The sequence below is a fragment of the Drosophila busckii genome, chromosome 2R, assembly GCF_011750605.1.
Source record: "Drosophila busckii strain San Diego stock center, stock number 13000-0081.31 chromosome 2R, ASM1175060v1, whole genome shotgun sequence".
Lineage (NCBI taxonomy): Eukaryota > Metazoa > Arthropoda > Insecta > Diptera > Drosophilidae > Drosophila > Drosophila busckii.
Genome location: NC_046605.1, coordinates 13,251,397 through 13,266,897, shown reverse-complemented (window position 1 = coordinate 13,266,897; position 15,501 = coordinate 13,251,397). Strand labels below are relative to the sequence as shown.

Below are 15,501 nucleotides of genomic sequence, written 5' to 3'. Positions count from 1 at the left end.
TCATCAATTGGTTGCTGAAAGGGATACAAAATATTTTATATACGTACTCAGCTACTTTTCAGTAATATCTATCTGAAATAAATATATAGAAAGAGATATAGAAAGCAATTATTTGATTTTATCAATATTTATTTAAATTATTTCTCATTCAATTCCTTTCTCTAATGTCCGTTTAGATCATCTTCTCTGACGAATGCACTGAGGCCGAGGGACGCACCTGGCACATGAAGCACTTTGCCTGCCAGGAGTGCGAGCACCAGCTGGGCGGCCAACGCTATATAATGCGTGAGGGAAAACCCTATTGCTTGGGCTGCTTTGACACGATGTTCGCGGAGTACTGCGACTACTGCGGCGAGGTCATCGGCGTGGATCAGGGTCAGATGAGCCATGATGGGCAGCACTGGCATGCGACAGATCAATGCTTCAGCTGCTGCACGTGTCGCTGCTCGCTGCTGGGACGACCCTTTCTGCCCAGACGTGGCACCATTTACTGCTCGATTGCCTGCAGCAAGGGCGAGCCGCCAACGCCGTCGGACACGAGCTCGGGACCGCAGCAGCGGCCAACGCATCGCGCTTCCACCTCCAGTCAAATAGCGCGTTCGCCGCGACGCACAGCCGGCGGCGGCGGCGAGTGCACGGGGCGTGGCAAGAGCAGTCAGGCCAAGAGCTCAGGTGGCAGTGCGGGTGATTTGCTGGAGCGGCAGCAGCGCAAGCGCATGGAGGCGGCGGGCGTGGCGGATTTGCTGCTGGGCGGCGGCGTGCCTGGCATGCCACGACCTGCGCATCCGCCGCCCATTGACTTGACCGAACTGGGCATAAGTCTGGACAACATTTGCGCAGGCGACAAGTCCATCTTTGGTGATACGCAGCTGACCAACTCCATGCCCGACATGCTGCTGTCCAAGGCGGAGGATTCGCATAGCTATCAAAGCATAGACAAGATCAATCTCAACTCGCCCAGCAACTCCGACCTGACGCAGAGCACCCAAGAGTTGGCCAACGAGCTGGACATGGACAATGAGTCCGTGCGTGAGCTGGAGCTGCCACATGATGGCTACGAGCAGCTGTTCGCCGCCAAGCAGCGTCACAATCGCAGCCACAAGCAGGAGCCGGAGCAGCTGCAGCCCGAGCAGCTGGACAATCGCGCGCCGTTGAAGGAAGTGCGCTTCCATGCCGTGCAGGACACCATGTCGCGCTCGAAGAGCTACACGGACAACTCCAATGCACGACGTCGCCGCCGGCGTCGCAATCAATCGCGCAGCAGCTCGGAAATGCAAATCAATCAAACTAATCTGAGATTGCACAATGCGCAGACGCAGGCGGGCAGCGGCGCCTTGAATCTGCTCAACAATCTGGACAACTGCGACGTGGCCAGCATATGCTCCACCTGCTCCTCCTCCTCCTCCAGCGACATGGACGACTATGTCTACAGGCTGCCAGCTCGCAAGCACTACGGCGGCGTCAGAGTCGCCTATGTGCCCAACGATGCGCTCGCCTATGAGCGCAAGAAGAAGCAGGCCCAGGCCCAAAGCAGCGATGCCAACTGCTTGGGTGTGGGCGCCCAATCGACCTTGCCGGCGATTATGCACGAGAGCAAAAACTGCACCATATCATGACCACCTCCCATGCTGCCGCCGCCGCCCTTCAATCTCAGCAGCTACTACATTCTGGACACCATCCTGGAGGAGCAAAGTCTCAGTCTGCTGCCCGAGAAGAAGCCCGGCTGTCTGCGTCGGTTCTGGAACTTTTTTAGTCTGGGCAAGCCACGTGCTGGCAACGGCCAACGTTTGTATAGTGTTTAAGTTGGGGTAGTGAAGTAGTGTGGTTAGTGTAAATAAACATATCGCAGTAACTGTAAGCAGCTGAAGTGAATAGCAGTGAAGCTGCTAACAGTGCAGACTTAAGACAAAGATTGCAGCTTAAAGCTAAAGAAAGATTTAGCAATATATATTAGGTGGGTTGATTTAATAGGTGAACAACTCTTCAAAATTCCACTCGGTGTATTCCACCTTCTTATAGAATCCTTTTCAAAATGAACCCTAGTTCTAAGTTAAATCACAGAAGGAAAATTAATAATTCGAAATTGCTTTGATGCAACTTTTAGCTGAGTTCACATTTTGAACATCAGAACTTTAATAATAAATATAGTAAACATAAACTAATGTCCACAGATAAATGTTGAAACTAATTGCGAGGAGGGTTCATTGCGAGGAGGGTTCATTTCTATGGAAAATATTCTTCGAAGTTTCCCATACCATTTTGTCATTGCTTTCAGCTATTCCATCAACCCATTTTAATATACCAGACTGCAGTCTCTGCCTATAGCAACCGAAGTGTTCCAATAACATAAACATATTAGCTAAGAAGTGGCGATTTAGGCGCTTCTTAGCAACAAACTCTTGTACAAAGCCAGCAAGTATATCAACAACTTAGCATTTATCTATAAATATTTACAACTAACTATAGTATATATGCTAACTGAGTATTAAGTATTGTAGTTTGTAATGCCAGACAAAAGCAAAAACAAAACAAAGAACGCAATCAACGAACAATAAATGTTATACAAAATAAATATTTGCCAATAAATAAAGAAAAAGAAGAATTTTGTAAGAAAAAACAATAATAATAAAATATCAGCGAAAGTCTTAAGTGTGTGCAATAATTCAAAATATCAAGGAACGACCAGTTACAACTTATATACATAGATTTATATATATATATACTATATATACAACTTACATATTTATGCAAAAAAGGTTTCGTTTCTTTTGTAATTTTGGCGGTTTCTTTTCGTTTCTTTGTTTCTTTTATGTAATTTAGAGCTTTCGCTCAGGCGTGAAAGTGAAATTGCGAGTTATATAAAAAAAGGCACAGAATCTTTACGAAAGTTTTGTCAACAAATATTTTGGGTATTCACACACACACACACACACACACATACATATGATTGAACATATATACAACTTGTGTTTGTAACTGTAATTGTAAGTGTATGTAATTTTAAAAATTAAAGTCAGTGTATAAACATAATCAAAATAAAATTTATATATATGTGTATTTTAAAGTACATTTAAATTAAAAAATCGCTTGTCATTTGTTTAACTACGCGGCACTAAGTGCACCCAGTAGCCGCTTCGGGGGGTTAACTGGAAGCCACGTGAGTCGCTCATGAGGTCTTTAACTGTTTTGGGTGAACGTTCAATGCGATATTGCAGCAGCAGATTATAGAGCATGGCCTTGGCCTGCATGAGAGCATAACGATTGCCTAGCGGTAAAGAAGGAAAAGATAAGTAAAACGCTCCTCTATGCGCTTCTCAAAACACTTACCTATGCAATTGCGTGGTCCAGTGCCGAAAGGCAAATAAGTATAGGGCACCATGTTATCCTTTTCCTCGTCGCTAAAACGTTCTGGCTTGAACTTCAGCGGTTCGGGGAAGTAACGATCATCCCAGTGTAGACCCGCTATGGGTATATTAATGAGATCTCCAGCCTTGAACTCAAACTGCACATTGCCATCGTCATCACGTAGTGTGTAGTCCTTAGAGCAGACACGATCTGTAGCAGCAGCCAAGGTCCATTTTCTAAGCGATTCAGACACCACCATATCCATATACTTCATCTTCATAACTGTATCATAGGACAGCTGTTCGCCCTTGAGTGAGTCATGCGTCTGCTTGACCTCCTCATAGAGCTTGGCTTGTATGTCGGGATTGTTGAGCAGCTCAAAGGCTGTGGTGCAGATGAAGCTCGCATTGTTTTCGAATGCGGCAAAGAAGAAAATGAAGCACTGCGCGACGATTTCATCATCCGTCCAGTTCTCGGTGGACTCTTTCTTCGCTTCCAGCAGCAGTTGAATCATGTCGGGACGCACTATATTCTGCTGCTCGCGCTGCTTCATGGCATCGACAACAAGACGTATGAAGAAGTCTGTTTTATCCTTGTCAAACACTTGGAAGCCCAAAAGCTGTAAAAGAGTTTGCTTTTAATATTTATATCTTTTGCATAAGTTAAAAGCTAACCTTAAAGAGCCAGGGAATGGTGGTGGAGAGCATAAACTTGTAGAGCTGCCTGCCGCGGAAGAATGCAATCGATTGTCCAATCTGATAGAACTCATTGTTGGGCGTCTTATAGGAGCTGACCTTCAAGCCGAAAGCCGTGGTGGCAATCAGATCGTTGGACAATCTATTGCACACCTCCTTCAGCTCCAATTCGAAACCCTCGCCTGGCCGCACCGCACCCTGCGCCTTCTCATGCAAGTGCTGCATGCATTCGGCAAAGCTTTCATTCATCAAGCCGAACATGCTGCGCATTTTGGCAGCAGTAAAAGCTGGAGTCAGCGTATTCCGCATGTGCTTCCAGCGCTGATCTTTCATGATGCTCAGCATGTCGGTAAGCAGCCGCTCCGTAGTCTTAAACAACAACTGATGATTGGGAAAATGCTCAAAGTCCTTGACGCAGATCTTCTTAATTATCTCTGGATCGTTCACTTGTATCATAGGCGTGCGAAAGTTGAAGAAACCCACCAGCTTGCTATAAATAAAACAAAGTTAAGCAGCTATCATAACTATATAGTTGAGCTGAGCTTACTGCTGGCGATTGCGGCGATAGAATGCCTCCAGCAATTTCTGAAACGAGGCCTTGTTCATAACTATTGCAGCATTGTTGCCCAGCAATGGCATAGGTTTCTCAAAGGGCAGTCCACGCTTGATGAACTCATCGTGATCTTTAGTTGCCCATTTGTATATCCAGTAAGCTAACGCTGCTAAAGCGACGATTAAAAGCAGCGCCATGTTTGCGTTTTGTTTCGAAATTCAATTGACCTTAAGTAATATTTTTATAGCCGTAACACACAGCCGCTGAATTGGAACTGTTTTTATTTAGCAGAACAAGCACCTATTTATATAGCAACGCTATCTATTGTCTCTCAAACGCGAATTCTATGGCTCTCTCTCTCTCAACATTGTTGACCATATTAAGACACTTGAGCGAGCTGTAATTGACACAACGTTGTTTACAGATAACGTGCAATTTGAGCCAAAATAATTACTTGCTGGGGTATATATATATTTATTATAGATTTTATAATTTATTGATTACATAACACAAACATATTTTTAGCTCTAATAAAATTGTGTGCTTAGCACATAAAATATTTGATAAAATTTTAGAGGGTATAGCTAAGTCAAACATTAACATTAACATAATAAACAAATTTATTTTCAGCACACTGATAAAATTAAACTTAAGCTTGATTGAACATTAAGCGTATATTTTAGCAATGGAAATTAATAATTTGAAATTATATAAAAGACAATTATATTAGCTGCACTTAAAAAATATATAATAAATGTTGTTTAATTTTTTACAGTGCAGCTCATTTGAACTTGCAAAGCTTTTATGGCTTAAGCTAGCAATTTTAAATGAAAATCGCAACAAATTAACAAATTTTACATTATAACTACTTAATAATTATTTCAAAATGAGTCACATGAGTTTGGCGGAATTTTTAGACCACAATTTGGGAGAGGCGTTCGAAAACCGGTTACGATAAGGTTCTCAGCACTGAGCGATAGCAAAGCGAACGTCACTCGTATATAGATTACACCCACTTAAACATAACGATGTCTATAGCAACCAATAAGCTGATGCAATGCTCAATGTTTCTGTTGAATATAGAGATAGGTTAGTACAGTAAATTCTATTAATTTTTAAGCATATTAATTAATCAAGCGTAGCATAAGCTTACACATCATAAATAATTATAACTTATGCATATTCAATCTTTCGTATTCTAGCTTTATGCAATACTCATAGAAATTATGTTGACAATATCTTGTGCGTATCTTGCGTCAGTCCGAAAGCAAACAAAACTATAAAACTTTGAGCACAGCTCGCTGTTTACAGTTTGAATATTTTAGCATATTGACCGATAGAAACGCAAACTTCAAGTTTGAGTTTGAGTTCTGCGCCAAAACACAAAAGTTGACGGTAAACAGTTAAACAGCAAATTAGCCGCGAGCAACTTCAAGCAAAATGTGTGTAATTAAATATTTAGTTAGTTTGCTCAACTGTCCAATGCAAAAGTTGAATAGATGGATGGTTTGGTTTGGTTTGGCTGGTTGCCCAGACTTGACTTTTGACTCTTGACTGACTCTTGACGGGCATTTTTGTGGCTTTTACTAATCAGAAAAGTTTTTGGCATGTGCCAGCCCATGCTAAATATTCTGCGCTCAAAAGTTATATTTAAATTAATAAAGTTTAACATAATCATATCTGGTAAACATGCATTCGAATTATTATATTATTTAGTTTTTATTTTAAAGCTGACAATTTAATCCTAAATTATAAGTATATGCAAGTTTGCATGCGTCAAATGTGTTATAAATAATAAAAAATCACTTGAAAAGTATCTTAGAAATATTATTTTTAATTAAATAGTTTTACTTTAACAAGTTTTCTACTATAAAGCAGCTAATAATAAAAACATAACAATAATGAGATTAGCCGCAAGTTTAATATAACATTATTTACTACATACGTATGTAGTATATACAGCTGATATATGTATCTGTTTGTTTTGCAAGAAAATAATCAAACAATACCTCGATTGATAAAAAATATTGTTTAGTAATAACTTATTCTAATAATCTTATCATTAGTAATTGAAAATAATTCACCTGTGCATAACGAATATCTTCTAAATTTAATTATATTTATTAGTAATTGATAAAGAAACTTAGAGCTTACTTAATTATTATGAAGTAAAATTAACACAATAAAATAAAATGCAATAATGAAAATATCAAAAAATACCTCAATAAATCGAAAATAAATAAATAATTCCTAAGAATGATTATTAATAAAAAATATGCCAGCTGAGCACAACGAATTTTCTAAAATAATTATATTTGTTAGTAAACGAAATTGAAACTTAAAGCTAACTTAATTATTATGAAGTTAAATCAAATTAAACATAATATAATAAAATGCGCATAAAGAATTCGCATGCAACTTTATTCACAACTATGCTTCAATTACCTTTAGTATATGTGTGTGTGTGTGTGTGTGTGTGTGTATCTTTGTTTGTGTTTGTTGCCAAGGTTTATTCACCTTATGGCGCTTACACCGAACTTTCGTTTGTCAAGCGCTTGTTGCTGTTTCTATGCGCTTAGAATTTTAAAACCCAACTAAAGCGTCAGTTTTTATGTGCCTGTGTGTATCTGTGTGTGTGTGTGTTTGATATATGTGCTTGCTTGTATGTGTGCAGTGCAGTTTATCAAAACATGGCAGCGCCCAGTTGCCTGTTGCCAATGGCTGTCAGTATCAGTCTCGTTCACTCGCTCGCTGCGAAGCATCGCTGTGTCCTGCGTCCTGTGTCTGTGGCAAGCTTCCTTTAGTTGGTTTTTTTTTATGTGCAAATCATGCTGCATCATTAAATCTGTACGCTGTATGCGTTGAGCGTTGTGTGTAGTCGCATTTTGCTTGTGCCTTTTCCCTTTTTATATATTTCCTTGCTTAGTCCGTTTCGCTTTTACATTTTGCTTTCGGTTTCCAGGCTGGACGTGTGGCATGCCACACAGCGAAGCAGAGCAGAGCACTGCTGCTCACAGTGGCTTTTCATTTCTATTCAAGAAGAATTTATGGCTTTCAACGTTGATTTTGTTTGGCGTTTTTTTATGTGTTTTTAAGTAGTCGTAAAGCGTAACACTTGATGAGATATTAAACGTTGTTTATGCGCCACCAGCAACAGCAGCAGCAGCAGCAGCAACAAAAAAGGATATGCAAGTATATTTATGAGAGCGAGCGCCTTGGGGGCATTTGACCCACCCGAACATTTACCACATGCCAGCCACACTTTGTTTGATTTGATGGCATTTTAAATATTGGTTTTGCATTTTGCATTATTTCGTGTTAAGCATTTGATGTGCGTTTAATGGAATTGATGAGGCGCAGCAGTGTTGCAAATGATTAGCACAACACCTGCCACAAAATGATGCAGGCAGCCAAACAGGCAGGCAGGCATAAAAGAGACCACAATGCCACAGGACATTTGGCTTGTCAGTCTGTCTGCAAACTTGTCAATGAGCAGCAACTAAATATTTTATTAGGCACTTCCAACAAGCTCGACTACGTGTGTGTGTGTGTGTGCGTGTGTGTAGTCGTGATTGCGTGAAATTTAGTATGTGTGTGTGTGTGTTTGTGCTGATGAGACTCATGATGATGATGATGATGAGGCTGCTGTTGAATGTTGAATGCTTTGCTGTGGCTGTGGCTGTGACTGCGACTTGCGCCTTGACTTCGCCTTCGATATCCTGGTTAGCCTCAGCCTCAGCTCTGGGGAATATTTCGGTGCGACGCTGTCGGCAAAGTTGTTGACTCTCTGCCATGTCTTGGGCTTGGGCTTGGGCCTGGGCCTTTGCCTTTGCCCTCACACAATTGGCAGTACGTGTGCAACATTTTTAAGTAGCTTGTCTGCTGTCTCGAGCTTCGGCTGCTGCTCGGGCTGCTGCTGCTGGCATCTTATGAAGTATGTTTGTTTTATGGCAGCGTTTGTTTTAACTTGTCGCTGGCGTAGACATATCGCATGAGTAAAAATGCTTGTGCAACATATGTTTTCAATTTGGCTAGCAAATGGCAAAAGATCTTGATTGAATTCTCCAATACGTATCGACAAAAGCAGCCGCAGCCACAGCCAAGTTGCCAAGGCGTAAAGCCTTAAGCAGCAGCTGGTCAGACGCTCGCTTTAAGTGGCAAACAAACTTAGAAGAAATTATTTGTCGTATACGCTGTGAGCAGTTTTTAATTAAATAATTTGCATTGTTTGCAAAATTCTTGACAAAATTGCTAATATAGAACAAAGTTTTGATAGACTTAGCCATAAATATATATAAGCCATATATATTCAGCTTAATATAATTAAAAACACTTGAACTTAAATCAGGGTATAGACGTGGAAGTGAAAATTGTGTGGATGAAAAGAAGTGAACTGAAAAGTTTGCAGAAAATTCATTTCATAATTTAAATGTTGTAAATTAAATTTATTAATAAGTAACTTAAAGTTACTATAAATAAATTAGTAAATTTAAATACGTAGCAGTCAGTTTAAATTATAACTAAAAGAATTAAATCAGTTTGAACCTAATCAAAATTCAAATGGAACTTTGCAAAAGGAATTTATTAATTCAGCATCAAAATAAACCATTAGAAATGCAATCTGAGCTTTATTTAAATGCAGATTGGTGCAATATGAATGCATTTAAAAATCTGTGTGTTCAAGAAATGAATTTCAGTTAATTTATTTACCACTGCAAAGCAATCTTAAAAAAATTGGTAACTATAAACAGCCGCATCAGCAAACTTCCCATCCATTTCATCTTCGCTACGTTCATTATACTTTATTTAGTTTCATAATAATATTTAGTAACATACTTCAAACTATATATTTGGAAAATATATTATTATAATTTATAGTATATATTTTATATATTTATTAAGAAATGTGTTAAGTTACAGAAAAATTCCCTACGATTTCGTTTATTTTTTTGTGCATTATAAATAGGAAAATTGAAATTGAATTGTAGATAGACTGTTTGCTTCTTTGCTCTGCGTCTGGTGCTAATCTTCATTGCCATGCAAAGTTCAGTAGCCAGGCGCTGGCTCCCGATGGAGCAGCGGAGGCAGCAGCGCAAATTACATTTGCGTTCGTCTGTGACGCAGTTCACATCAATCATACGCACCGTGTTGCCATTAGTTTGGTTGCTATGGGGAATTGAGCGACGTCTATGTTGGTAGTTGTAGTTGTTGCTGCTGCTGCGCTGTAGCGTTCCATGCCACAACTAATTGCATGCCACATTATATGTAGCTGGGCACTTGGTGCGCGCACTAATTGAAGCTTGAAGCTGCGCAAATTAAAATAAATTGTGAAATTAAACGTAAACTTTTACTTTTTGTCACAGTCTGCGTGTCAGTCTGACTGCAAACTTGAGTCGGAGTCCTTTTTGGCAACTGTGTGCGTGTATGTGTGTGTGTGCGCGTGTGCGTGTACTTTGCCTTACGATGTCAGAAGCTGTTTAGTTATGCAGCTGCTGTCGCTGTTTGGCTTGTCTCTTTTGTCTGCTCATGTGTCCTTTGGCTGACATTCATTTGAAATGCGGCAAGCGTAATGCTGGGGCTTGTATATGCTTTGGAGCTTGGAGCTGCGAGTTTGCCGCTTGACGCTCTAGCTCAACTTTTTGCATATTAGGCACTTGATCACGTACGTTTGACGTATTTATTTGCATAAGGCATGTTGCTGGCAGCATTACGAGCTCGCTAAAAACAGAATTAGCTCAATTAGACGCCATATGCAGTTGCGATAAAGATAAAGGCGCTGCCGATAACAAGGCGCATAGCGTTGGACACGGTAATTGCAATGGAAGTTGTAACTTGTTGTTGTTGCTGTTGTTGTTGCTGGAGCGAGGCCAAGCACTCGCAGTCGCAGTTGAATTATGGCTAGCACTTATGAATTGTTAGACATTTTTTATTTATGCGCTCGTTTCATTTGATGCCTCTACAGCCCCCACACACACACATAAGCACAACAAGTTCAATGTGCGAGGCTAGCCCCAAAAAGCAGGCAACACAATTTTTCATTTCGCATGTTGCTACTCGTAAGTGCTTCCTGCCCCGTCGGCGCACTCGTAAGTGGCGCGTAGAGAGTGGAGCACGAGGTGGTAGGTGGGGTGGTGTGTAACCACGCCATAATATTAATTGCGACTTTTGCTTACAAATAAAAAAATATATGTGAAAAAATACAAAATAAAAATGCCGACGGCCACTTAAATGCCATTACAATTTGTAAGTGTATGTGTGTGTGTGTGGGGTCTACAGAAATTTTATAATTATGCCTGCTGATATTATCGTCATTGTATGCGTGCGCCTTGCGGGGCAGGGCAGACACGACGCTTTTAAAGTCGCTTTAAACGCAAATGGACGAGAGCAAACGACTCGCAGCTATTTGCATTACGCACTTGAGTTTGGTTATTGTTGTGCTGCTTATTACTTTCAACAGGGTGCAGCTGTGACCAGCTATAGCACAATCAATGCCACAGCGACACATGCGACCCACTCGGCGTTAGTCCTTTGTGCTGTTGCTGCTGCTGCGTCTACAGCCAAATGACAAATTGTCTGTTTCGTCAGCTAGCATGACGCAGGTTTTCCTTTTGCTTGACAAAACAATAATTATCATTGTCTACGCTCCCATTCGACAGTCTCATGCGTGCAACGCGCGCTCAAACATACGACGCATGTGTTTTTGACAAGCTGCCGCTCGTTTCATCATTCATTATATTTCATTGCACTACGCACAGACGTCTTACTTGCCAGTCAGTCATGTCTTCAGCTACAGCCAGAGCAACAGCCACAGCTTCTCACTATTCTCAGCTGTCGTTTGAGTAATGGAGCTCAGCTCTTATGCGCTGCCGCTGACATGCAGAGCTGACAGGCAGTCGACAAGGTGCGCCAAGTGCTGAATATTTGCATTGAATAGCATTAACTTTAATTTCCTGCTTTTGCCATTCAATGCGCCAGCTTTAATATTTAATGAGATTGAAGTAAACTTGTAATATATATAAAATAAAAAGCTACTAAGGAAACAGTAATGTATATTAAATAATTCTGATATTTAAATTATTTTAAAACAAATTTAATTATATAAAATTTATATATAAATTGCTTGTTATTTAAAACAAGATTAGACTTACTATATGTTAATAAGTTTGTAAAGCTTTTCCTAAGCAAATACGTGAAGATATTCTTAATATGCTTATTACTAGCAAGGTGACAGATTCAAATGTTTTAAATTATGTCAATGCTTAAATTAAAATAAATACATTTTAAACATTTATTTATTCAATGCACACTCAACAGTAAAAAACATTTTTTCCCAAATTTAATAAAGGCTTTATATTAACAATAAAGTTTTTTACAACATATTTAAAACTCAATATTATTTTTAGTAATAAGCTGCTTATCAGCTAATAATATCTAGAAAATTATTATTGTTAATTTTCAAAAATGTAGCTCTGCATATGAAATGGTTCTTTCAAATTATTTAAAACAAAATTACTATAGATATGGCTTAATAAATTTGTAAACATTTTTCAAAGATTTTAGAGATATAATTATTAAAATGTTAAAGATTTTATAAATGGAAGGAGATATTTTAAGTATTTATTGATTATAATTTATTTAATGTCGACTATTGACATTTTCAAAATTTAACAAAAGGCTTATAAAGTTATCAATAAAGTTGCTTCTGAGTAGCTTAAGAATTTATTTTGACATATTTAAAAATAAAAGTTATTACTATAAAAACTAATTGAAAACATAATACGACTACTCCTTTCTTAATAATGTCTCTCTCTCTCTCTCTCTCTCTCTCTTTCTATCTTTCGAACCTCCCCCAAAGTCTTACCCTTTCTCAACTGTAAAACTTCACTCGCTGCAACTTTTCAATAACAATTTCAATCCCACAGATTTAATGAGCAAAGTTTCAATTATTTAGAAGCTTTGCACTTGCCACACAGTCCAAAACGAATCGAGGCAAATACACAGCAAAGCTACCAACATTTGCTAAGACCCACTGAAAGCAATGCCAATAAAATGAAGGCAAAGAGGCAAAAAGTTTATGTGTTTTTTGTTTTCAGCGATTGCTGCGACTAAATCACAGATAAATCTCTTCCGAGCATTTGGGGGAGGACTGCAAATAAAAATAAAACAAGAAGCTGCTGCTTGGATTTTATTTGTTTGTCGTTACGTATTTGGTTTTTATAGATTTCTTGTTTTTTAAATGTAAACTGATAAAAACAATTGAAGGCAAACAGCGTGGGGCGCTTAGGGGAGCAAGTAATCCGTAAATTAAGGGCACAACAATTGTTGGGAGCGCCAGCCCAGCGTTAAAGTGGGGCTGCCACCCTCATGTGTTTTCTTTGCTAAAGTCATTTCAATTCGATTTGAATTTAAATTGTTGCAAGTTTCTCGCATTTAGTTGTATTTCGCTTTGGTTTTGCTGTCACATATTAAAGCATTTACCACAAATTAGGCAGCGGGGCAGATGATTTTTTACGACACGCACGCACACACACACACACACACACACACGCATAGGCAAGGAGTGTGTGTGTGTGTGTGTATGTGTGGGTGCTATGGTTAATTGATTTTTAGGCTTTTGTTTGCGGCAGGCTCTGCATGTTAAAATCTCATTATGTTTTAATTAGCTGCGCACTATTTTCTCGGTAATTCATATTTAGCCTACATTTGAAAGCGGTCGTGTGTGTGTGTGTGCGCATTAGGGTGTGTGTGAGTCTGGCTGTTTGTTTTATAAATTAGTCGCTGCTATTGCATAATTTTCACATTTACTTTTATCTAAATGGTTAATTTAGTATTTCATTATTTAACACACTTTATTGGATAAAAAAAAAATCGTGTTCTGGCTTAAAGCTATACTTAATTTTTACTGTGCGTATACTTGATAAAGTAAAGTATACACCAGGTGCTGCTATAAGTAAATATATATTTATATTTTGATATATATTGACAAATTAAAGTTTAAAAATAAATGTGCAATGTATGGAACAAATTTTCTAATCTCAAATAACAATTGCACTACTTATTTTTTTTAATTATAGATAAATCAATGAAAGCGAACGAAACAATAAAACAATTTAGTGCTTTTTTGCTTATTTTTATATATAATGTATTCTTATATATAGACCAAATACAAGTTTACGCATTTAGTCGTGCCAAATATCTGAATATGGAACTACAAAATATTATTTTCATAACTTTTGCTTTGCAACTTAGTTTTAGTTCTATTGTGAGTGTGTAAAATTTTAATTAAATTTAATTTTTAACTAACGATAACTGTTTAAGGACTCTTCGACGCTGAAGCTAACGAATATTCAATGTTCATCGAACAACTTATCATGGGTTGTGGTTGAAAAGTGTCGATTGCGTGCAGTTAGTCGCACTAAGCAAACATTAACCGTTAATGCAACGCTCCTACATCCGGTTCACAATATGCATATGGAACTCAAATTTTATCAACGTCTAAATGGCTACAGGCCATGGTTTCCCGATGCTAACTTTGATTTTTGTGAACTAATACGCTCTGACTATAATCCACTTGGCAAAATATTTTATGCATCTTTTAAAAAGTTCTCCAACATGAATCATAGCTGTCCTTTTACCGTAAGTTGCAAGCATTTCAATTTCAATTATCCGTTAATTCGTTTCTTTTTCTCAGGACAGTCTCATTGTAGATAATGCCTATGCAGATTATAGCACACTAGTTCTACCAATTTTCCCTGGACATTATATGTTTAAATTGGTAAATTATTTTGCTAAAAAACCACAACTAAACATAAGTGTGTATTTTAGTGTAATTGAAGATTGGAAGAATGTTTAATTGCGAAAACACAAATGTAATTTAAATTAAAAAAAAATCTACTAAAATGGCAAAGTTGCCAAGCTTCAAACTCCAAGGCTAGAAACTAATTCTCATGCAAGAATAAATGCGAAATTATTAATATTAAAAGCTTTTAATATTAAAAGCTGAATCTGCCACCAAAAAAGTAATTTAGCCTAAAGATGTAGTTCCCATATTGAAATACGAGGATTACGCATTACGCTTGATCTGTTACTGTCTTTGGTAAGTTGTCTGTTGGCTAAGATAATTGAAGCGACTGATTAAATAGACGCTGCAGCTGATTGGCTTGGTTGGTTAATCATCAGACTAAAAAGGAGGAATATACTCCTCTCAGGATCAATGTATTAATTCGCTATTAATTGGTTCGTCGTCGATAATTTATTGTTATGATTATACAGTTGAATAAATTTATTTTAATATAAAATATAACGCACAAATGCATTGGCCAGCGCAACAAACGACAAGACGGTTAAAAAGCTGCCACCCAGTTGAGCATCATCAGTTATATGTAAATAATTGTATATGTATATAGTATATTGTAGTCAAACGTATGATATGAAATTGTCTAGTTAGTATATGTATGTCCCATGTGATCCCTTTGTTATTGTTTTCTCCTACGAGTATATGTAACTAGATTAAGTTACCCCAGCGTTAACAGAAAGATTGTTTGAATTTAATAAATAATCATAAAATTTTAAAAAAATATATGTACATAATATAAATAAATAAAAATTATAAATACTCGACTATAAAAGTGCTTATAATTACATAGCTTTATAATAATATTTAATGAATTAAGGTTATGCTCAAACAAATGCACAGTATATCAATTAAAAAGAATTTTACAATTTCACAGTTTTTTTATAAATATATGTAAATATAAATTAATTAAATGATCTAAGTCGTTTTATGTTTATAAAATTGTACTTGGCCGTTTGCGTCAGTTTATATTAATTAATCTCTTTTCGACTAAAGGTGAGTTGGTCTATTAACTTCCAATGACATGGCAGAACTGAATTTCACTTTTTTCAGCT

At 37.9% G+C, this 15,501-nt stretch overlaps 2 protein-coding genes across 4 annotated transcripts in view; one reads left to right on the top strand and one right to left on the bottom strand.

Annotated features, from left to right (window-relative positions):
- Positions 1 to 2,533, top strand: part of LOC108594730 (protein espinas) — a 50,378-nt gene extending 47,845 nt beyond the window's left edge. For all 3 annotated transcript variants that reach the window (XM_033293028.1, XM_033293029.1, XM_033293030.1), the window contains one exon: positions 177 to 2,533. In XM_033293028.1, coding sequence (XP_033148919.1) covers positions 177 to 1,616 — 1,440 coding nt within the window. In that variant the 3' untranslated portion in view covers positions 1,617 to 2,533. The remainder of the gene's footprint in view (positions 1 to 176) is intronic.
- A 488-nt stretch (positions 2,534 to 3,021) lies between these two features.
- On the bottom strand, positions 3,022 to 4,859 carry LOC108597383 (cytochrome P450 9b2). Its single transcript, XM_017983916.1, has 4 exons — positions 4,588 to 4,859; positions 4,020 to 4,530; positions 3,328 to 3,964; positions 3,022 to 3,265 (listed from the first exon to the last, which is right to left on the bottom strand). Exons 1-4 carry the CDS (start codon positions 4,788 to 4,790, stop codon positions 3,099 to 3,101), a joined length of 1,518 nt encoding a protein of 505 aa, XP_017839405.1. The 5' UTR covers positions 4,791 to 4,859; the 3' UTR covers positions 3,022 to 3,098.
- Between the last annotated feature and the right edge of the window lie 10,642 nt (positions 4,860 to 15,501).

Bases quoted from the DNA above. Each gene is read 5' to 3' on its own strand.
- LOC108597383 (XM_017983916.1), bottom strand. From the start codon at position 4,790: ATGGCGCTGCTTTTAATCGTCGCTTTAGCAGCGTTAGCTTACTGGATA. The intron at 3,965-4,019 runs GTTAGCTTTTAA...ACTCTTTTACAG, and splicing joins CCATTCCCTGGCTCTTTAAG to CTTTTGGGCTTCCAAGTGTT. The intron at 3,266-3,327 runs GTAAGTGTTTTG...CTTTACCGCTAG, and splicing joins TGGACCACGCAATTGCATAG to GCAATCGTTATGCTCTCATG.